This window comes from Zootermopsis nevadensis, unplaced genomic scaffold (genome assembly GCF_977971745.1).
Source record: "Zootermopsis nevadensis isolate Lab colony 2312 unplaced genomic scaffold, Znev_1.0 Znev_ptg000011l, whole genome shotgun sequence".
In the NCBI taxonomy this organism is placed as follows: domain Eukaryota; kingdom Metazoa; phylum Arthropoda; class Insecta; order Blattodea; family Termopsidae; genus Zootermopsis; species Zootermopsis nevadensis.
This window is the reverse complement of record NW_028259143.1, coordinates 6623918-6649012: the sequence shown is the minus strand read 5'-3', so window position 1 is coordinate 6649012 and position 25095 is coordinate 6623918. Positions and strand designations below refer to the sequence as shown.

Sequence of the window (25095 nt, the reverse complement as noted above, 5' to 3'; positions counted from 1 at the left end):
ATGATCAAGTCAGAAAAACCGCCGGCATGAACGTGATATATTTATGACAATTTTATAGCTTGGTTACCAAATGTTTCAGAACCTCTAGTGTCACGAACGGTCCCGAAATCGGAAATTTACAGACTTTCTAGCATTTCAAAGCTTTGGGATTGGCACAGTGTTCTTGTTTTATGTTAAGCTTTACAAAAAATGCTGGAGGAGCGTAATATAACTTCGTCAGTCAATTTATTCTCGTGTGGTAGTAGGACCAGAAGGTTCTGCCTGAGCCAGTTTCATCCACCACCCATCCTCAAAATCTATTTCCCTATAACACCCCTCAATGTTACCACCGTATCTCCATTTCGGACTTCCAAGTAAAAATTTTCTAAAAGGTTTGAATACAAAAATTCCGAACGCAATACTTGTCTCCCTATCCTAGTCACGCATTCAGACCATCACAGCCTAATATATATTTAATTGTTCTGAGAATACTAGGTGGCCAGTGTAAGTCACAAACTTTCTCGTCATGTAACAGCCCTATCCTAAACTGATCACTTACTTCAGATCTCTTATTTTTCTAAGCACGCTTATGGTCTGATCTTCCCTCAAATAAATACGAAATACACATAGGCCTATATTTGTAAAAGAAAACCTATTTAACAAATAACGAAATGGTAACTATATGAAAAGAAGCGGTCGTGGCCTAATTTAAGATAATATACCGACATGTACCTGGAAGTACAAGGGAATACCACGGGGAAAACATTGTCAGGACAAACGGACACCGAACCAAGACCTGAAATCGGGACATCCTGAACACGAAGCAGCAATGTTAACCATTCTACAGCGATATTCCGTTTCTATTAAACGAACAAGTTAATAAATGTTCAATTTATCTAATTCAGAAAACATTAACACAGGTCCATGACAGTGTGATCTGAATTAAGTCTTCAAGTAAACATATAATTTATATAGACAGAGTAAAAAAGGACCTTATGTAGTTACAGTAAACAGACCACTGACGTGTATTAAAATATAATTCTCTTGCCATTAAACTTTCAGTAACTACAAATAATTCACGCACAAACACAAATGTAGCGGTTGAAACTTTTAAGCATTGTTACAACTCTGAAACTCCTTAACTGTGTTAAATACAACACAAAATCTATAGAAATATAATAAATCTGATTTAAACTTCCCAAAGTTACGTAACGGTGGAGAAGGACAAATTGAAATCAACGGAATATCCCATTCTGGCAACGTAAACAATTACGTCCCTTATTTTGTAAAAGTGTGAAAACTATCTTTTTACTTTGCCGGAAAAATAAGCATCACAAACATTGAAAACAAAGCGTTGAGAAAAGTAAATGGGCACAAAATAGAAGAATTAAGCAATTTAGGTTTAAAAAGATGAGTTTCGTGATTATTTAGGTCGCCGACTATTATTAAAACACAAAAATCTAAAATATATACGGATATAAAAATTTCATAGGAGAGAAAACAGGCCACTAAGAAGATCGGTAAGATAACATTAAAAGGGATCTTACATAAGCAGAGACAGATGGAACTGGCTCAGAATCATGTTCAGCGACGTAATTTGGTACTATGTTGTTGAACCTTCGAGTTCTCCTGCCATAATAAATTAAATACAGATGTGGCACAAATGTACGGGTGTGTTCTACACACGAAAACAACGAGAAGTGTTCATATGAACATGACTCCTGACAAACCCCATTTCCGTGTTGGTCCCTTTCTAAATTTCTGATATGGAGTCATACTTTCATTGCATCTTCAAGCACTCAGAGTGACGTCTGACAGGGGAGGCAAGAGCTAATGAGAGAAACACGGTGCCAAGCCACACGACGGAGTTGGATAAACTTTCGGTTATTCACTTCATTATCAGTAGCCCCAAAACTACCAGTGACATTTGTTATTTAGTTTACAACGGCCAGATTCGTGCTTCTACGTCACAATTCAATTCGGTTTATCAATGGTACCCAACGGCATCAGAAGTCTGCAGAGGCACTAAAAGACACTAGCTTGTACGATTCCAGTTAACGGCGTAGCAAGACTTCGAAAACAATCGGATAATCCTGAGTTTGTTGGACAATTATACGAACACCGATTGGGGTTTCGAACGTGTTAGGCACAAATTGACATAACGTGTTCATTGTTAGTGGAGGGAATTTTATGCGCTTTACATAACATTCTGAAAGGTAGTGATGGGCATTTTTAGCGCTTGCTATGAAATTACCATTCCGACAGCGAAGGGGGACCGCTGAAAAGTGTCGAGAGGAAACAATTGGTTGTTACTCAAATGTATGGGGATTTTCCGAAACAATGTTCATACGAATACGATCAATTATTTTAGCGAGTGCTTCGTGGTACAGTTCAGGTTTATAAAAAGCGCTTGCAACCAATATTATGTAGTATATAATTTCTTAACGGTTGCAAGAAAATTGCCAAATTTTCAGAACATCTGTTACCAACACGTTCGTTTCCAGGAGTCGATATTGCAGTCAATAACTCCATGGTGCAGGGTCACTGAGAAACTGACAGTTTCTCAGCTGATATAACTCCCAGATTTCTATGTAACAAAACAGTCTACCACTGACTTTCCCCTAAGCCAGTTGAATCCTGTCTTTATGTTTCCGCTGTTGAAGTTCAATGTACATGGCCGCGTTGCATGCTGGAGCACTGCCTACCATTTTAAGGTTTTGTCTACCGAGAAAGCCCAACCATCATAAATTCACCTTGGCAACTTCAGTGTTTGCCGAAACGCTGGATAATTTTCAACATTCGACGTAGATCATCCCCGCTTTGCAGAAGTAGCATTATTGAATCTTACCCACACTCCATCTTTTTCCAACATGTTTCCCAAGATAATCTTGCACGGAAATATTAATGCTATAGGTTTGGGGCATGATGATAAAACAAACATGCTTCAGCATGAGTAGGCGCAGTAGTATCTGTAAACATCGCCAACTTTCCTTATTCCAAGCGGAAAGAGAGGCTTATAAGATGATAAATTCTGAGTAATATCTCCCTCCCGCCAGCGGTCCGACCGCCACGGACACCATGATGTAACGTTTCCACACTCCTTCCCTCCAGCATCACACCTACAAAACAGAGGACTGCCCCTATTTCACGACGAACTGCTGATATTCTGCACGGTGGCATGTTATATACACTATGTCAGAAGCAGCAAATAGAGGAGGCGACCTTCGAAGAAAGACCTTTGGGATAATATCCAGAAATCCAGTAACACCACAGAGCAAATAGGACACGCAGGAAATTCACCGCTTTCACCTACACGCATAAAAGGAATATCTCAGTACTGTAATGATGGTAACTGGCAGACTTCCATTTTACAAGTGCTGCTACCATAAAGCACATTTTAGCGCTGCTACAGGAGATACAGTTACGAACAGGATAAAGGAATACAACGGATGAAGGTGGGAAGAAATCATTCCCAGGTGAAATTCAACGTGGCCTTTTCCACAAGTGCAATTGAAAGCCAATTCGTTAAAAAAGAACACAAAACAAAAGAAGTCAGATTTCGGACTCTTTCGGCCTGAATTTCACAGATTTAAAAAAGTTACAAAAATCCTCTTGGGCGATTAGGTGCATCAATTCGGCGCAGAAGTATTGTAGTTCTGTACGTGGTTACCAATCACGGTACCCAGACGGTGGAAACAACCCCCTCTTTCAAAATGTTTGCAACCACCTACCACGACATCACAACCCAGAAGACCACTATCGACAAGTGTGAGAACGCTTTTCCAGTCAATTTGTAACAGAACAAATTGTCTCAAGATAAATTAATACGACCGACAGACATTCATTTAGTGTTCAATTAGATACAACTTGTTAACCCATTGGTGTCGTTTGTTCCAATAGAGTCAGAACTTCAACAAGTGTGAAAAGCCACCGGATAAACTCCAGACAATTTTCTTATTGAGCAAGAATTGATGAATACGCACATTAAAATTTCTACAGCACAGTTATGGCTTTACATTTTTGAAATCCATTAATTAATTTCATATAAGTTTACATACACTGAAGAAGCCAAAATAGTGGCCACGCTACGGGCTAACAACCAAGGTTCTATTGCCACCAGTAGCACGAACGCCTATTCCGACCTTGGGGTCACCCAGTCTCTCGCATTGTACGTACCGGGGACTCCTTCCTTCAGTGGGCAAGTCAAAAGCTAAGTTTAAGAATACATGGCGTGGTACTTAATTAAGCACATGGGAAGCGTCTTATGCATTTTGAATAGATAAAATAAGAAGAATGCCACGGAATTTGAAAGTTTTCTCCCGTCATACGGACGCAGCAGCTGAATAAATCACACGTGCTTCAACATACCACAACTCGAACAAATAAATGGCCGTGCTATCTTTGAAACATCTAAAGAATGCGGAGATAGTATTGGCAATGAGCCGCACAATGTGAATTTCTGAAATTACTAGAGAATGTAACCATGCATGCAAGGACAACGATCTTTAGTAACGCAGACAAACCAATGTCATGTCCACGACTTTATTATAGCTTTCTTTTACTGCTGCGATAGGATGCGACAGTGCCTCTGTGGAACTGAGGCAGCTGAAGGGCCAATTGCCCTCTCCCAGATGTTTCGTGAGTGAAGACGAAATCGAAGGCCTCGGACATTTAAAGAGCCGCGTTCCAAGAAGACAAATACAACACAGCGTGTCTGTAACGCCATGAAGAAATATGAGAAGCTGATAGTCGCTCATATGGTCAAGAAATTCGTTGCGTTATAAACCGGATCATAAAAGCTCACTACAAGACTCTATCTTGAGCCAGTAGAATCCATTCCACAAACTCACGCCCATTTCCTCGGTCTCTCAAGTGGCCACTTCCCTTCAGCCTTTCAGATTTTTATTTTATGTACATCTTTTCTCTCTCTATGCATGCTACAAGCCTCACCAATCTCCCTTTATTTAAACTCTCTAATAATATATGGCGATGAATATGTTAAACATAACGCTCCAAATAAACTGATTCTTTACAAAAGCTTACAGCTTTTAGAAGCCAGACACAATTATAGATCAACAATTATGCAACTTAAGAGGTTTACGCATGTATTACACCTGCTATTACAGAACCCAACCTCTCGGGTTTTCTGCCCGTCACTTTTCACGCACTGTGAACATTTTGTTCAGGTGAACAGAGTGTACGTAAAAGTGACGAGCAGAAAAAAAACCAAGAATTCAACATAACGCACAGAGACGCTACACTACAGACATGATGTCGTCTGCTGTGACGTCGGTTTGTTTGCAATTCAAAATGTTTCATCAAATATAATCGACCACATTTCACGCGTGAGCTACTAGTTATCACTATTAAACAGAGATGCAATTAATAATGCAGCGTATAAAGATTAACTAAATGTTAACTAGTTGTCCTAAACATTTTCATCACAAAGAAACAATCTAGGCTAAACAGGCTATTCCAGCTTTTAGATTGTTACTTGAAATTGTACAGTGAAACTAACAGAACAAAGCTACCCATCTGATATTTAGCTTACATAGAGAACCCCGTTAATCTCCACCACATTAATGAATTAGTGCAGAATTTACTACGGGAGACGCTCGCAAACCCGCCTTCACCCCAAGAACACAATGCCGTAATCACTACAAACCTAGGCCGCGCTGACCCTCCCCCACGAAATACAAACACTCGCCAGACCACTCATAAACACACTGCAATACTGCAACGTACAGCAGTATGCCTAATATGCACTTTAAAGGAGCTTACAAGTCTCAACGAGAATAGCTACAAGGCAAAATAAAACATTTTACACACACAAATGCTGATTCTAGGTGAATGGATGAATTAATTGCTACCTGATTTATTTAACGAAAATCTTCACAGGAAAAAGCGCTGAATGAAAGATGAATTGAAAGTTCTTGGATCAAAGTGACAAGTAACACATTCAAAGGAAGGCCTGACGAAAACAATGAAAAAGTTTATAGATGGTGAATTTCTAGGTTGCTGTGCCGTGTAATACCCTGGCTGAAAGCAAACATTTGTTAATAAAAATATTCGTGAAGTCTGTAAAACTGAATTTGAAAATAAAGCTTCTTTACAATAAATTAAAAACTTATTTCAACCCATAGGATTTGAGGTTTTCATTTCGATTAGTCTGAAAACGGCTGTATTTACGTCAACTAATACTGCAAAAAGTTTATAAAAACAGCAACTATATAGTGTAGGCTTATCATGATGTGTGAATTTGTCATCTTAGTTCATCTGTAACGACGTTAATAACAAGAATGACATCTGATTCTTTTCAGACATAACACTTAGGTTATTATAAAACGCAAACTTTAATCAATGTCAAATCTGAAACTGAGAAACTTGAAATTGAAGTAATAAAATGTGGATTCACTTCAATTAATACGACTTCGGAAAGAATATTAGCTAGAAACGGCACATTAAGCTAACACCGTCCTACAAATCATTCGAAAAAGCCGACTGAATTGGCGGGAGACCTTCAGGTGATGCGCGCTCACTACAGTACCGAATACGAACCGCAACCAAGGCTCTGATCACTGCAACAGGTGGACAAAACGTGCTAAAACTGTACGCAAAAGTATCTCGTATTTATTTAAATTAATACCAGTTCCAAAGGAATGGGGTGACAAGTAGTAATAGCCACCTATTAAACAGGGTCCACGAACACGGTCACTGAGAACTGACAATCACTCAGATGGTCAAAGTCACTCAAATTTTGTAAAGACTAGAGCAGAGCGCTTCTTTCGGAGCTCCTCGGGGGTTTGGTCAAGTTTTTAAAACGCAACCAAGGGGATTGGTCAAGTGTTCAAAAAGCAACCAACCCCCCCTTCGGGGAGGAGGGGGGGGGGTTGGTTGGTTGCGTTTTAAATTCTTACGTTACAAACTAAACTATCCCCCCGAATTGAGGGTTAAAACACTTGACCAACCCCACCCCTTCGGGTTGTTGGTTGTGTTTTAAAATCTTAAGTAACACACTAAACTAACCCCGCTGTCTCTAATCTTATATTTTACTTCTTTACGTCGCTGTTCAGAGGCCAACTGTTCTTGGTCAGCCAACTTTCTACGTCTAAGCCAATCCATACATATCTTCGTTTTTTCTCTTCTACTCTTGTTGAATAAGTTTTTCTACGTTTATCAATGTATGTCTTCCTTAGCTTTTCTTTATTTGTTAAATTGTTCTGATATTTTAGTTCTTTACGTCGCTGTTCAGAGGTCAACAGTTCTTGGTCAGTCAACTATCTACGTCCAACCCCACCCTTGCAAATCTTTTTTCTCTTCTGTTTTTTGTTGAATAGTTCTGATATTTTAGTTCTTTACGTCGTTGTTCAGAGGACATCTGTTCTTGATCAGTCAACTTTCTACGTCCAACACCATCCTTGTAAATCTTCGTTTGTTTTTCTTTTGCTCTTCTGTTTTTCTTGAATACTTCTGATGTTTTAGTTCTTTACGTCGCTGTTCAGAGATCAACAGTTCTTGGTCAGTCAACTATCTACGTCCAACCCCACCCTTTGCAAATCTTCGTTTGTTTTTCTTTAGCTCTTCTGTTTTTCTTGAATACTTCTGATGTTTTAGTTCTTTACGTTGCCGTTTAGGTGCCAACTGTTCTTGGTCAGTCAACTATCTACGTCCAACCCCACCCTTTGCAAATATTCGTTTGTTTTTCTTTTGCTCTTCTGTTTTTCTTGAATATTTCGCTGTTCATAGGCCAACTATTCTTGTTCAGTCAACTTTTTACGTCCAGCCCCACCCTTGCAAATCTTCGTCTTAAAATCGATCATAAAGTCAGTTTTCATAATACTTTCGTAAGCGTAATATATCGAATGAGTATCAGTTTACCTTGTTGGAGTTGGTACTTCAAATACTTGATAACGTCTTCTTTCACTTTTCTGATGCTTTAGGCCAACTGTAAGTCAATATTCAAGAATGCTAAGTGCTCCTTCTGGAGCAGTGATAATGCGACTGACTTGATAGTGAAGCGTTATTTGTTTACTCGGCATTGTTGTGTTGTACTCGGCATTGTTGTGTTGTACTCGGCATTGTTGTGTTCCACAACAATGCCGAGTATAAACAAATATAAGTTGACAATGTTGATGACGTCATTTTTTGACGACAACGAGGAATCACGAATTTTTATAGTAGAAAACTCAAATTTTCGTTACCACGTTCACGACAGACCAACAATAAAAACATACACTATAGACGTCATCTTGAGCCACCTAAATCCAGTAGACACCCTTCCACACTACTACTTTACGATACATTTTAATATTATCCTCCCACCTATGCCTAGTTTTCCGAAATGTATGTATTTATTATCTAAGCATGTGTTCTACATACTGCGCCTACCTCGTCCTCGTTGACTTGATCGCCTACTAACACGTGGTGAGGAGCAGACTATAAATTATGAATATATGAATACATAATTTTAGATGCACTCAGAAGTAAGTACAAATAACTCGTTATCTCCGCACATGGTGTTACTTATTATCAGTTTAATTACTGCACTTTAAATGCGACAAAAGGAACTGGGTGAGACGTCAATTTAGGAAATAAAAACATCGATTTCTCTCCTTTTTCCACTGTACATTTTAATACTACTTCTTGCATGCAAACCTTGGCAGGATCTGCATTTTCTTGTGACGAATATAGACGGGCGTGGGTAGTGCGTTTCACATCTGATATTGGAGGAAAACACTTCGAATCCCAGGTTCTAGAAGTCAGCTCGCTTAACCATAAAGCGAATTAAGGTCAGACATAAAACTCAGGTAACATCGTTCCACAAACCGTAAATTGGCGGCCAAACATTTTAAAGTTAATATATTGATTCTAGGACCTGAGCTTTAGGTTTAATTCCATATTCCGAATACTCAAACGCTAGAAAGAAGCTGTTGTGGTAACCTTTTTTAATATTGGCAAGGTTTTACCCTGGAGAAACTGAGAAAATCACGAAAATATTGGTGAGGATGGCTGGTCTCCGGTGTGGGACTCGAACCAGATACTCCCATAATATGAAGCAGAAGATTGTACGAAATCATACTAAATATTCAAAACATTTTTATAAAAAACGAAACTTAATATTTCACTTTCCCGATGAGACTTCGCCACTAGAGAACAGAGAAAGTGGATTACGATCTGCCACGTAACTAAAGGCCTATCTAACGAACCCCACAGAGCGGAATTTTTCTTGAGCAGTCTATAATCGCCCAATCTGTCAACACATTCCACCCCTTTTATGTAAAGAAGATCCATTAGAAGTTACCGTTCACAAAAGTCCGCTACTAATTTTAGTGGAACTGCCCTTTCTTCTTCCCCTCCTAGTTTCCAAAAAACCCGCCCAAACCCAAGGACATTTGTAATATTTGGTAAAATATCATTAAAATGGAGACAGGTTTTTGACCTCCTATCCAGAATCGAAACTACAGTAACACCCCTAGTCCGTTGTACGAGACAATTTATTCGATTTATTAACAGCTACAATCCGGAGACCATTTCGTCTATCCAAAGGGACATATGATCACCACGGACGCTGTCAACTTAAGAACCAGAAACTTGCAGATACGAAGGACCGTCTTATGCCCGTCTAAACCCGGTTTCGTGTAGTTCGCCCCTTCCGTTCCACATCCACGTAACGACCAAGTCAAAACTGTAGCCGAGGCCAGCCAACGATAGGAGAGGAATGGAGTGGAGAGGAGAGGAGAGGAGAAGAGAGGAGAGAAGAGGAGAGAAGCAAAGAAAAGACTCCCCGTGATTCTAGTTGATAAATCGTCCCTGCAAGTGCTGCCACCTAGTCGGCGCTTCCATAATCTACAGGTGTGTTATATCTAAACACTCCGCCATGAAACAGGTGTCAAACAATATTGCGGTGCTTTCCATCATCATACTTATTCTACCTTACTGAACTGCAATATTTTGCTCTTAATGAACTTGTCCAAATTCGACTACGCTTCAACGACTACAAAACAACGCTCGTAAACGAAGCAACTGAAATCTCTGGAACAAAGTATCGGCAGTTTATTCGGCCACCGGTTTAATCGACTTCTACCTCCTGCTATATAAATAAAATTACCGTTTCCAAAGACATAGTGATGGCAATTCTTCGGTGGCTACAATTTTATATTTTATACAACACACATCAGATCCGCAACGCAAGGAAGTCTAAAATGATTAATTTTTACGGCCAGGCCTACACAATATCGAGGGCTCCAAGACATATCATCATCGCCCTGATGATGGAGCCTGTGAGCTCCTTTCAAAAGTCGGTCAATGTCTATCAGACCACACAGTGCAACAACCGAGAAGCAACCAGCGAACTTGACACTCGTCGCTGTGAAAACGTCAACTCTCATATTCAGAACTTGGTAGCATATTGTCCACATTTTCAATATGGTTTATCCTCTTTTGAAACAAACACAGGAAAATGTTATATCAGCAGGTATTCAGAATTGTACGTGCAATTAACATAAGTAATAATCTTAATTTTGCAAAAATTGATTTGTAACAGCAATAAATTACTATGAACATAAATAAGTAAGACATATAAGACAGCAAAAACACGATTTGAAAAGTAAATATATGTTCTCCAAATTTGAGTGATTTCTTTCTGCTCGTTTGATACTAAATTCAAACGCGCAAAGACACAAAGAGTCTGAAGATTTCTGTCTTCTGGGTTGTTGCGCTGTGTAGTCTGGTCGATGTTAACCAACGTTTCAGAGGTCATACTGCCTCCGTCATCAGGGCGATGAAGATTTATGTCTTCTGGGTTGTTGTGCTATGTAGTCTGGTCGATGTTAACCAACGTTTCAGAGGTCATACTGCCTCCGTCATCAGGGCGATTCCATACTCACCGCTGTGGAAACATCAAATCTTTTTTCGACCCCAGAACACTCAGAACCACGTTCCCTGATTCAAAAAGAAACATCTTAACGAATAAGGACGCCAGTGGAAATTGGTTTGAACATCAAGAGGCTATTATAAACTTTTATGAAATTTTCCAGTTTGTACACAGAAGCGCTAGCCAACTATTTTTAGTCCCCTCTGACGCCCGAACTGCAGTTTATCAATTTCAGTATAACCTTATTCGGAAGAAGAGCTCCACTATACACTACAAGATTCACATTCAATTTTCCATTAATAGATGGTTAAAACCATTCGATTTAACGTCAGTGTATCATCCACTACGTTGGGGGCGAGACTACGAATATATAGAATGAGACCGCTAACGGGTCTCCTGTCCAGACGATACATGAATCGATATTGAGCAGCGGTAGAATGATTCTGACACGGAAAAACCGAAGAACTGGAAGAAAAACCCGTTTCGGTGCCAGTCTGTCCACCACAAATCCCACGTGGATTTCCCTGGGAACGAATCGGATTCCCTACGTTACCTACTTAGGGTTTCATCGTAGGCGGTATCTGTGAAGACAGGACGACACATGAGAGGCCTACTAAACACCTGCCCCAAAACTGCATTCTCCATAAAATAATATAAAACACAATAGAATGATATGTAAGTATGCGTATTCCTTTTAAATAGAACAAATTTATATAATATATTGGGGGACAGGAAGCCCCTCTGAAATGTAGATCAATATCTATCGCTTTCAGACTACACGGAATATTTAATAATGACGGCTATTTAATACGTGGTTACATACATCGACATGTAACAAATGTCATCATCAGACCTCTATACATGAAATGTACTACGAAGCACACTTGATTGATAATAATATAAATGTTAAATTTAATATGCTTTAAAAAATCGTATTATCTGTTACGCAGTTTTCTCTACATGTTGCATATACATTTGCCCAGTCCCCGCAGAATGGAATATTTTAAAGATGGGTCCGTATAATTTTTAATAAACTGTCATTAAGTTTCAAGCGAGTCGATAAGCAAGGTTGAATTTGTTCCTAAGTCTGACAAAATGTAGAACATTTGGCTTACACCTATTTATGGCTGACCACGGATGCATTGTTTAGAATCTCAATGGCTTGTCAGCAACTATACTGACTACAGAATCGGGACCATCGCTTCTTGAAACTAAACACTTTATAGTAAGAACTGTATCATTCATGAGAATACAGTTATCACTGAAATTCAAATGAAAATAGTTCCAAGACTTACACTAATACCCCAGACCCACATGGCCAACAGCCAAAATACAACCATCTCCACATATTCCGATTTTATGATCACCCTAGCTGTTCTTATTGAATTGGCCACTTGTTACAAGGCCACGACGTCTGTCTAGTAAACTATTAATAAATACCGCAGTAGACCAACTCAGTAGTAAAGCAGTGACATTCCGCTGCCCTGACTAAACATTTTAGCGGTTTGTTAATTCCTCGAAGCAAATACTGAGACAACAGATTCAAATACGATATAACGTCATTCAAGATTCTCTCTAAATCATCACAGAGTTCGCCCCTTCCGTATGACAAATCTATTAATCCACGTGTAGCTACTTCTAAAAGATTCAAGCCTACCAGGCCTACACAAATTCTCAGTAGAATGTGCAATGTACAAAATTACTGCCTTACCTATATGCAAAGTTAAAATACCAATTAATTTGAATGTAAATCTCTGCCGTGTATGTCACACGTGACTAAGACATGTGGCACAAATTCTGATATCACCGAGAGAATAGTAGAATGGTTCGTACAAAAAACATCAGCATATACAAACCGCTCTTCGCAACCAGTTTCATTTGAAGTCGTCGTCCCATTCATAGAAAACAATGTCTGACAGATCAACATCACACAGTTTTGAAAGATCCAAAATATCAGCACGTTTTCTCGAAGTACTTACAGTTCAAAATTAATTTTCACTTACTTTCCTTTGGGAAAATTCCTTGTAAAGACATTCCATGACGGTGGGAAATACAGAATAATGGAAATTAGAAATATCCACAACCATCTTCCCTACAAAATACCTTTTATAACACAAGGAACACCAAAGACAGGCAGACAGACAGGCAATAATACTGTGCCGTACATTTCCTCGTTCCACCTCCCCTCCCCCCCCAGACACAAAAAATAGAAAGTACATATCCACTACATGCCGATGAGTTGTTACGGCGAAAGACTTTCTCTCCTTGTTTCTTGTCAGACGTCCATAAACGATAAGCATTACGTGTACACAAATAAAGCACGTTGTGGAACAAGCTAACTGTGCAGCAAAGCCAGTCGCTTGCATCCGGAAATTCCTGGATCGAATTCCACAGCGAGCTATTCTTACGCGCTACCTTACAGAATGAGGTCATAGTTCAGAATGCCCCGGATTCATTTATTTTGGTCAGACTACCTTTTTATTCTTCTTTTCATTGCGAATTCAAAATTCTAGGGACACCATCATTTCTCAGACTCCAGATGTTCAATCCGATGTCTGCTACAGCCAAGCAACACATTTTATCGGTTAAATTAGCTGCTTGCCGTTCTACTAATTTCTCGCCTAATCCACATAAAAGCAACCTGCCATTGGCTTTAGGTATTATTATTTAATTATGATAAATTTGTATTTACAGTCCACGTTTCGCACATATAAAGGAATGTTTGTCTTTGTCATCAGCATTAAGTGTTATAACAACAGGAGACGATAGTAGGCACTGCCAATGAAGCATTTTCACTCCCTTTCCTCAAATCCTGTGTCTGCAGGCAATTTACCGCCCATCCATTATTCGTTACAAATAGTGTAAAACTTAGATGCTAAATCGGGAACATTTTAAACAGATAGAATTCGTACTAATGTAAATTATGCACGGAAATTGATCAGTGAGTTGAATAACTTCAACTACTAGCTTCAAAGTATACACTGAAACAAATTAAAGAAAGCAGAACTTAATGTTTTAGCGTAATGCTGCAGGTACACGGCAGACTGATGTAAATTCTGTTACCGGCTACAACTTCTGCATTCTCTCTCAGAGTGTGATATTTTTATTTTTTAAACATTCTCGCAGGTGACCGACTTGTGTCTGTTTCATTTTTTCTTTTTATAGGATACATGACACGTGTCAAGGGGAAAGTACTTTTTCTTGACAGATATGAATATTCTCATAGTCCAACCGAAGAGTGTTACGTGGTATAGCATGAAACTCAAGATGAGTGAAATAATACTGAAAGAACACTTCCTAAAGTGACAAGGATAATAAAACACTGTTACCGTGCAAACTTGTAGAATTTTCGTCTAAAAGACGGAGAGTTCCATGCGCTGTAATCCTGCATATGAAACAACATTCCTGATATCCGTCGTTGATGTAAGAAATTATATAGTTCTAATCACTTCAGTGGCGAGGGTTGAAAATCCATGAAAATACACGAATGCCAGCGGTTTTCTGTGTTCTGCTGCCATATATAATTACAAACCCTGTTAACCAACCTAAGAAAGGCAAACGAAAATGAAAATTTGCTCCAGTACCACGCCAAAAAAGGCGTATGATGCAATGAAAGTAAATTCATACATCTAGGGAAAAATATAGGATATAAAAATATCTTTCAAAAGCTGCAATAATTCGACATTTACGAAAAACATTAGGCTTTCTTTATAAATTATAGGCGTATATTGAATGAGCTGCGCTGTTTCTGCAAGCATCAAAATCGAAGTGGATCCTACACATCAATTACGAGGCAATGGGAATGGTACGAGGCTCGAATACAACGGTTTATGTGGTCCGTGAAATGCAAGGGATCAGCCATGCCCTAAATTAATGAAATGTATCTCGAAATATATTCTTAGATACCCTTATTTGGGGACTGAAGGCGCGTACATGTGAAGTCCGTCACAATGTAACCTTTCAAACAAGAAAAACTGTTCCGATTCAGATGTGATACTGGAGGCCAAATTCTTTCAGGACGGAAATTATTTATTTCGTAAACATCATCATCTCTACGTACAGTTCGGTCAAAGCTGTTGTGGGGTAACAAATACTCTTTTCCTTCCACTGACGTTTATCTTCTGAAACTCGGTAATTGCAGAAAAGAAAAAATTTCAGGGTGCTGACTGATCTCACGTGATGTTACCGCGCAAAATGCGATTTGTCTTGTCAGAATGGATAAAATCATGCTCACTTTCACACTTCATTACTGTTTTTGGCGAAGAGTTAAGGTATAACAGGGCTATTGAAGCACAAAACAAACACTTATGATGAAGACGGACAACTGGAAGTCCACTAACATGTGAAACTCCCATTACAACTAGAACCACGATTACACGTATTTATTTCCCCATTATTTCTTCCCAATCAATTATTCACGAAAAAAAAAGAGTTACTGCACACAATGTAGCTGCGCCCATTCCATTTGCAAATCTCATCAACGTACAATCACCACTCTAGGGATCTTCAAATTACGTTCACACATCTAAAATACACACTGATTTTAGAGCATAAAACGAGTATATCGAAACATAAATCCACAAGTAGACACCGGAAATGACAGACCCAATACATTAATTATTCTATAAATTTTAAACTTTAACGACGTAACATGGCGAATCAAAGAATTGGAATAATTAATATTTCTATATCTCATCCTAGGCCAGAAACGGAAATATTCATTCAACAGAACATTCTTCTTTGTGGCATCACCATTGTCACCATTAGCCAGTGACTTCATCACTCTTATAAGTTTTACATCCACTGGCCTTTGTCAGAATATACCAATTTAATTGCTTTCATGGCTTCTTACATATTATTTATTTATTTTATTTAGTGTTCTGTCTGGCGACAGGTCCATATGAACAGGATACTTCCATCCTTTTCTCGGACTGGGACCTGTTCATATACGTTCTTGGCAGATGATCCAGAAGTGGTTTGCCATTGCCTTCTTCTGTGTGTGAATGGAGTAATTGTTGGGAAGCCCCCGGAGGAAAACTCCGTGTTGCCTAGACCACGGCCTTGCCCAACACAAGTTATAAATTCGGGAACCGCCGGGAATCGAACCCGGGACCCCAGGATTACAAGGCCAGCGTTCTAACCGCTAGACCACCGTAGCGTTTCTTACATATTACGTTAAAATAATTGTACCTAAACAAGTCGTAGTATGAAAAACAAATGATCACTCTTCCAAGAGACTCTTTGTACGAGGTTTCAACGCCAAAGATCCATACGGATTTCTTGTTTTACCCCTCTGTGACCCAGTTACTACCTAATAACACCAAGTGAGGAGTAATAATCACTTAGTCACACAGTGTTATCCATTATACAGACACATAAATTCTCACAAGTAAAAATTCTCTTAGAACGTCTTCGGGTTTAAAATCTTCAATCTCTGTTAGCCCCTTAGGGCCAGATAACAAGTTTCTCGCCGTTCACAAGAAAGTTATAGTTGCATATAATTTAATCTTCGGCGTTTTAAAGATGACTAGAAGGCAAAGTTGGAAACTGCAAGAGAAACACGACAGTTAAATACCTCCACGAAGCCGTGGGGTTAAAAACACGAACCCACACTCCGGAGACTGCGCGGACCGGTAACGAACCGTCTAAATAACGGAAGTACAAAGATTTTAATTTCGCATCAGAACAAAGAGAAAATAACACACACAAATATAAAAAAAATTCGTAAGTGTGCCGACGTTCAAATACAGTTTCTTCGTATACAGATTAAAGATGAGTCGTGGCCTGACATAAGCCCCAAGCCCTTCTTACACAGACTTCTTTATGGAAAACTCCAAGCATTCTGACGTCGTTTATTCCTGAAACTTCCACTAATGAATAAACTATTCCAAAGTAACTTCGTACTGTCTCAAAGCGTTTATAAATCTTAATCGTTTACTCATGTGTGTTCAAACGTTCAACGAGTTTTCCTTTTGTAATGTATAATGTACTCGTGAAAGTTCGGATATGCCAACATGAAACTAGCATAACTTCCACTCAAAGATCAGCGCACTGAAGCCGAAAAACTAAATAATACTTATACATTCTGTTCCTACTTCAAACAAAACACAATGTGTCACCGTACAAAGGCCAACTAATCAATGCTGTATAGAAAACTAACGATTGCTTATTTTGATAGTAACACGAACCCGTAAATACACTCTGTGAGCAAAATTCTGAGTTGGTGATCGCTGAAGCAGGTCATCGATATATTTACGACTGTGTTTTAAAGGGTTAAGTGAGTGACGCGTGAAATTTCCCGGTTAAAAGATTAATCTTTGCTTTTTATCCTGGATTAAACTTTGATATAAAATAAAATTAAAGTCATATTTAAAAGTATCGATGAAAAGTAACAACGAGCACTAAATAATTTTCACAGAACTTTTCAATGTATTGCTGAGTTCCTACACAAAAAAATTAAACGCCTGTCTCAGTTATTAGACAAAGAATAAATAAAAATCATGGCTTTTGTTTATTTTCAGTCATCCGCTGAATTAATGAGAGGTCAAAAAAAACTTTATAACGGAACACATTTCCTTCCAACTGTTTACTTGCCCCTCGATGTTAACTTTCAATATCAATTATTAATGAAAAAGTACGATGGCTTCTTCGTTTTGTGTCCGACGCAGACCACTTAAGAAACTCACATTGCTTTCTCATGTTAAGATCAACAACATTTCAAAACTTTCCAGTTTACGCAATATTAAGAACGTACAAACATTACCAAAAAGTAATTTCATTGCCCTTCTCCTCTGTACGTTCTTACGGATCCCTCCATCGGGTCGGAGCCGACCCCTGGCGACATTATGAACAAGTTCCCTCTGCTAGGGACCTGTTCATATGTTTCCTCGGCAAACGATCCAGAAATGGTTTGTCATTGTCTTCTTCTGTGTGTAAATGATGATGAGAAAGGAGTAATTGTTGGGATGCCACGGAGAAACCGGGGAAGCCCCTGAGGAAAACTCCGTGATACCTGGACCACGGCCTTGCCCAACACAAGTTATAAATCCGGGCAAAACCGGGAATCGAACCCGGGATCCCAGGTATACAAGCCCAGCGTTCTGACCGCTAGACCACCGTGGCGGTTCTCAAGGGGTTACTAGGACCCATCTTCAGACATGTTAGTTATCGGGACAGAAGAAAGCATCTGGTACTTGCCAGTGTACTTACCGTGAATGTATGTCGGATCTTGTTGGCCTTGGGGAGGGAGTGGATGGTGGTGATGAGGTGGCTGTGGATGCTGTGGCGGTGGTCCGTAAGCAGCCGTGGGCGGTGGAGGCGGAGCGGAGAAAGCGCTGCTGCATCCATGTCGACGGCCAAGAGGTGAAATAGGTGGGTGCACCGGGCCAACCCCAGGATTGATGGGACCTCCACGGTGCGGGGGCGGTTGCTGGGGTGGCACATTACATGGCGGAGCATGTGCGTGCGGATGTGCGTGTGGATGGTGGTGGTGATGCGGAGGCGGTGGACCGCCCACTACGGCAGCACCAGGAGGCTGCATGTTGGACAGCGCTCCAAGTGGCGTGTACGATTTCATCGGTGGCGCTAACGGTGGTTCTGCAGGGTGGTGCTGAGACGGAGGCTGCACATGGACAGATGAAAGGAGGTCCTTACATTATCACTCTGACATATGGATAAGTTGGTGTTCGTGCTTAAACCGCGGCAAAAACACGCCTTGGTTAAAATTAAAGAGGAAAAGCATTTAGTTTATCTACGAAGCGACGTTAGCGGCACTGACGTCTGCTATAAACAATATAAACCTTCCCTCATTTGCATATAGTTTGTTTACATTGCTTTTCGGATAGAGATATCACTGCAACAAACTGCAACAAGTTCAACGTGGTGGCTACATTGACAGATGCACCAAAGAACAACATTAATCAGTGACGATATTTTTGTGATCACGATATTTGAAAACTTGTCAAATCCACGAAAGAAAAAAAAAGAGAAAAGAATTACAGTTCAGAATTCTGGCAACTGTAAAAGTGAGAGGAAAGTTTACAAATGGGTGAAAAGATTCAGAGGAGGGCGGACGAGTGTTGCTGATGCTCGTTCCATGCGACTATCGACTGTAACATGTGCAGAGGTTAAGAAACAGATCGATCTGCGTTATCCTAGATAACGGAAGAGTCAGCGCTGATAAAACTGTTATCTGAAATGTGCATAAGTCAAGGAAAGAAGCAGCGTAAGAATGACTTAAGGCTCAACCGAAATATAAAATGTATTATTTTAATAGACTCAGAAAACTTGTGGATCGATGGACAAAATACAATTAAAAACTGGGTGATTATGCATAAAATATGACATCTAAATATTTCAAAGACGTGTCATTAAACTGGTGCACACTAGTGAACATATTAAAAAGCATTTCGGAAGCTGGCCCTGCTTCCATCATGGGGTTAAACTGTACAGCTTATCAGATGGGTCCACTGCAAAAAGCTGTTTAAAGATTTTGTTGGAGGGGTATTTATATGGAACAAGAATTAAAAGGACGTATTAATAACTTTCACTCGGTTCTAAAATTTACTGAAACAAAATACGAACATTTTTTCAACGTATGTGGTTACTTCAAAAAATTCAATGGTCTTATGTGACAAAAATATTATGAAAATCTGGAGTCCAGATTTTCTATAGCCTGCCTTCCTAAAGTGCTACAACGAGCAATCGAGTCATTTAAAAGGTTACTGTTCGCAAATTCTGTGACTTTCCGGTTATGGAATTAAGCCAAGAGTTTCAATTGGATGTGTAGTCTTCCGTCAGAAGTATTATTCATAAAATCCAGGATCAACAAAGAAAATTAATCAAGATTGTGGCATAAGCAAGACCAAAAGTCTTTTACTAAATGGTGAGAACACACTTTTTGCAAATGTCACCATATTGCATCCTTAAAGGTCAGCGTTTCTCAACCGGGGTTCCCCGGAACCTTAGAGTTCCGTGAGCAATCGCCGGGGGTTCCGCGAGAAATAGTGATGAATAGGCTAATCATATGTAAATGTATTTTTGAGTCATTTTTATGTTTAATTTCATATTCGTAATTTTACTATACACGTACGACATATTCTCGGAAAATTCTTGGGTATTATAATAAAGTCTTCAACCTGTTATGTCATTTAGAAATATAATAATCATAAGAAATATATTTAGCGACGTCTATACGGCGCCAGCGTGAAACCGCCTTTAGTGGTCAGTGTACAGGAGCTCTACGTGGTGGATTCACGTATCATCGAGTGATTCAAGTAAATTTTATTATTTAAATTGGCTTCAAAAATAACATTTTCTTGACACATATATTTGTTCATATGACATTTTACTTTGATTTATCTTATGCCTTTTTAACATTGTCAATAAACGATTTAGTTATTGTAGTAGTTATTATCTGTTTTCGTTCTGTTTATATGTGTTATATACGATATTGGTTATTTATGTTAATTTTTTGTGTGAATGAAAACCTTCGTATGAGGTCTCTTGAACAGGCAGTTCGATTTCATTTTTTTTGTATTGTCAATAAACTTGAGAAAAACGTAAGTAATTTTTTGCGTAAACCAGCTATCAGAAAAAATATATTCAGTTTTCCTTATGAACTTAAAGTTTATAAAAAAGAAAGAAAGATATCAATAATGATATATAACTCTCACCCTAGCAAAGCCAAACTTCAGCAGCCTTGTAGCTTGCAAACTGGTGACGTCTACAATAGCATGCACGAAAAGTAGCTGTCAACTCACGTGTTCTGTAGCGGCTGAAGAGTGAAGCACCGTTTCCGTGGCCACGGCGGTGGCCTCCGTCTGGGTATGACTGGTGGACGAGATGCGATACTGCATTCCTGCAATGCTACAGAACCCTTCGTGGTGGGTGGATCTTGTGGTGCTGTTGACGTAAACTCCAGTAATGGTCACGTCAGTGTCCTGGTTAACAATAACAGCTACTTTCTTGTTACTGTTCGGACCTCCGCTGGGCGTAGTTCTGACCTCTATGACACTTCTGGTACTGCCTCTGCCACCCACATCGCATTCTTCAATCTCTATTTCGCTACTGATACTACTGCTGTCATCCTCAACTTCCACAATCTTCTTCGTCACCAAGCGTTTCTTTGTTTTCTTCTTTACTTGATGGACGCTGTTGACGCTGGAATCTGCGCCCACGGCCGTCCCACAATCTTCTTTAACACTCTTCACGGCGCGTTTTTCCACCGAATAGCTAGCAGCCAGGATAGCTGACGCGTTTAGACTTGCCATCCTCTTCCTAACGACCATGTCTTTAAGATCCATCATAAGCTCGCACCTATTCCTTCGTCGTTTAACAACGTTTTTCATGTTCTTGATCTGTTTTGATTTCTTCTTAATGCTACAGGCTGCAGTAGACGTCGCCATTTTCGGCTGTCGACGTTTCTGTTTTGAAGATACAGGCGGAGCGGCATGGCGTGCTATATAAGAACTGCTATTACTTTCGTTGTCATCAGACGATGGCGAAGACGAAGATGTCGAAGACGCGTTGTGCATGTCCCAGTGTTTACCCATCCCTCGCAGTCCAGGCGCTGAACGCAGAGTTCTCGTAGGGATGACGGTGTCGTTTTCTGGTGATGGGGGTGGTTTCGAAGTACGTCGGCTACTTCCTCCATTGGTACCGCAGATACCAAGCAAAGCACCTCGACTTTCGTTCTCATAGAGACAATGCACCTTGGCCAGTGCATTTAACGACGCCACGCGATGGCGTTTCGGGCCGCTCCAGAAACCAAACAGCTTCATCCGCCGGGCCCGCTGCTCAGTATCACTCCCACTACCTCCATTCTTTCCGCCATCGACCCTCGAACGCTTAACGCTGAGCAGCTTCTTAACCCTCTCCTTGCCGCGGTTATCACTTGTAACTTTAACGTCGGAATCACTTTTCTTATTTTCTGTTTCATCCTTTGCCTCTTTCTTTATATTCACATCCTCACTTTTCCCTCGATTTGTAAAACTGTCGTCACTCCTTAACTTTGCTGTTATCATTTTTTTCTTTGTGTTCTTTTCAGACTGAGCAGACAATTTCTCTCTACCAATCTCAGTATTATCTTCTTCTAGCTTAATCTTAATGCGATTCTTTATACTTTTCAAATCTTCATCATCCGAAGTGTTAATGGTCGAAGGTGACAAAGTATCAACAGGAAGGTTGGGAACGGGTTCTTCAACCTTAACAGAGGCTAACATTGGCAGTGAAGGTTTGATTTCAACATTTTGAGCAGTTACCTGCTTACTGGTGTCAATGAGGGAAGACGGGCCGCTTATTCCTTCACACTGATACCGCTGACCAAAGGGAAGTTCATCGCTCATAACCTTCTCCTGCTTCATCTGCTGTTGGCGTAGAAACAGCACATCTAAGGTAATCTCGTCCGACGTGGACGAATCATCATCATCGTCCTGCTGCTTCACTTCCTCTTCTTGTCTAGCATCCACGGGACAGTCCGCTGAAAATTGGATCTTCGTTACGACATTTTTCACGGCGGGTCTGGGTTCCTTCTTCTTTGACTGTTGTTGTTTCTTAACAACTTTTGTGTTGGACGTAATTTTCGGCATTTTAATTTTATTTGCCTTCGTAGATATAACTTTAGGGTTTTTTAATACTGGTGACTTTTTTGTGGGTTTTCCCTTTGAAAGTAACGCGTCTGTAGGTTTTGGCTTCTTCTTCTTCTTCTTCACGCACTTAACTTTAGACGTGGAATCATCTTTATTTCCAATCTTACCTTCTTTCTTTGGAACTGACACTTCACTCTTGTCTTTGGTAGGTACAGATATAATAACACCGACTTTATCTTCAATCCCTGTCCCATTTCCTTTTCCTGCGCTTTCCGTCTTTGGTTTCTTTTTTGCTACCTTCTTCTTATCGGTCTCCTTTATTGCACTTTCCTCATCTTTGGCCTTCTTTGCGCTTCCTTTACTGACAATCTTCTCTGGCGCCTGCGACGTTACGTGATTACTCGACTCCAAATTGTCGCCGGCACCACCACTTAGTTGCCTGTCACATGTTGGTGAACCGCTTGTCTTACTAGTCACATGACTTGATGTATCGTTACCTCCGGTGTCTTCGCCAGTTATCTGTTTCCTCCTAGTCGGGACCTTCTTCTTTCCTCCTGCTGTAGCTTCCTGTTCAACGTGCATAACCATAACGTGTCTTGTTACCGGATACGTTTTCAGACAGATTTTCTTAACAGTTTTTACTTTTTGTTTCTGCTCGAGTTTCTTGGTCCGCGTAAAAGGAACAGGGGCAGAAATTAAGGCAGAGCTCTTACTTTTCCCAATAACAGTCTTGGCCTTCTTGGTGACTTGTTTGGATGAAGGCTGGTTTCTATACTGAGTCTTCTTCTGTAAAGCAGACAGCTTATCTTCTGTCTCGCTGGAGTACTTCCCACAGTTGCTACCACCAGGAGCTTGGTCTTCAGCGACGGGCGGTACCGACAAAGATTCGACAGCAGAAATCACTTTCTTGTTGCTATTATTTGTTTGTTTCTTTGTAGGTGCAGTTTTAGTAGCAGGTTTCGCCAGCTTCTTTTGCGGTTTAGATTCTGAAGAAGTCACCAATATTTTCTTGATAGTGAGCCTACCTTCTTTAAACTTTATTTTCTTCAAACCCACCAACGGCACATTGCTACTTTTATTGGAATGCGGTTTCTTTGCAGTGATATTGGATTTCAATGATTTTGTAAGTAATGCAGCATCACGTTTCTTAAAATGATGCAACGTTTTTTTAATTTGTGGCAGTGGTTGTTTTCTTTTGGAATGTTGGTCAGATGTTGAAGCATCACCAACAGAAGTAGTTTTAAACGAAGTTTTGTTTCCTGAAGGTGTCTCAGACTGCAACTTCCGCTTCTTGACGGACAATGCAGGATTACCGGAAACTGATATGGATGTTGATAACCTTTTACCACCGGAAGTGGCTGATGTTGCAGTGTTACTGCGAGAAGATCGCTGGGGCGGTACACGCATTTCAACAAAACACCACTGATCATAAAACCTAATTACAACACCTTTCACCCGTACACAAGTCTCAAAAAGTTAACGAAACATACGTAACGTCCTAGAAGTCCAGTCATTATGACTTGATATGGGAAACGATTCCATTCTAGCCTGACACTTCCTGTAATACTTCAAAAATGCTGGCTCAGTGTTGAATGTTATTACGTGATTCTCCTACACTGGTGGTTGGTGTTAATCCTCGGTCACCCTTGAATATATGGGTTAAACACTACTGATAAAACGTACTCATTACAACGAAAACATACAGCATCGACAAGTATATTTATCGATTTGGTGTTACCCTTTGTACCTAACCTACGCAATACGAAATGAGTTCCACAAATTTACACCCAAAAAAAACAAACGGATGACTTATTTAACCTAAGTAATTATTCAAGTCACAACGACATACCGTTATTCTTGTAATGTGTTTATATCCACTCTTTCACGGTCTGGTTTGAAAAGTTCGCGTATTTACTATACACACTGTGCTCGAATATACTATGGCTCCTGCCTTTAATTTTTGAATTATAATCAAAAGACACCTATGTACAGTGTAAGCAGACTTCATTCAGTACACAGTAGCTAATAATGGGCCCATATTTTTTAATGACAATGCACGACGGGTTAATGGAAATACACGCACTAATTTCTCACTACAACCACAGTCCAATATCTTTGTGACCGTATCAACATTTCAGGATGGAGAATTTTATAGTCTTCTTATTATAACACTGTTAGATCAAACGTCACAGAAAGGACGACATATTTCTGTGGTGCTATGATACTGCAGAAGTATAGAAAGGCATACGTCACTAATTAATTCAGCGGAAGACGGCATTTACCCACAGGTACGAAGCAGCGTTCATCTGCTGCAAGCACTGAAGATGATACGAGGCCATTATGTGACGTCACAGCCTATTAATTTCGCATTTTACCTTTTCCACATATTCGATCTGGGCTGTCAGTCGCTCGGTAAGTTGGGCCTGGAACAAAATATTTAATAAAAATTAGCATTAAAAATGTAACAATTAACCCCCCTCCTAACAAAATGAATGCATTTATGCAATTTTATATCTAGGAACTGACACACAAACACCAAATTGGACACGTGGATTTTATGAAAGGGTGCACAGAACTACGAAAGTCGTACTGGTTCTATTCTTTTCGACAAGACAACAGAGAATAAATTGGGATATCTTCTAACACGCTCACACC

General features: G+C 39.8%; 1 protein-coding gene across 4 annotated transcripts in view; it reads right to left on the bottom strand.

Moving 5' to 3' along the window:
• LOC110828084 (uncharacterized) overlaps window positions 1-25095 on the bottom strand; it is a 232730-nt gene that overhangs the window by 138862 nt on the left and 68773 nt on the right. For all 4 annotated transcript variants that reach the window (XM_022060405.2, XM_022060404.2, XM_022060406.2 and 1 more), the window contains exons 3-4: window positions 20614-24863; window positions 18062-18473 (exon numbers count right to left, since the gene is read on the bottom strand). In XM_022060405.2, the coding sequence (XP_021916097.2) occupies window positions 18062-18473; window positions 20614-23847 (3646 nt within the window). In that variant the 5' untranslated portion in view covers window positions 23848-24863. The remainder of the gene's footprint in view (window positions 1-18061; window positions 18474-20613; window positions 24864-25095) is intronic.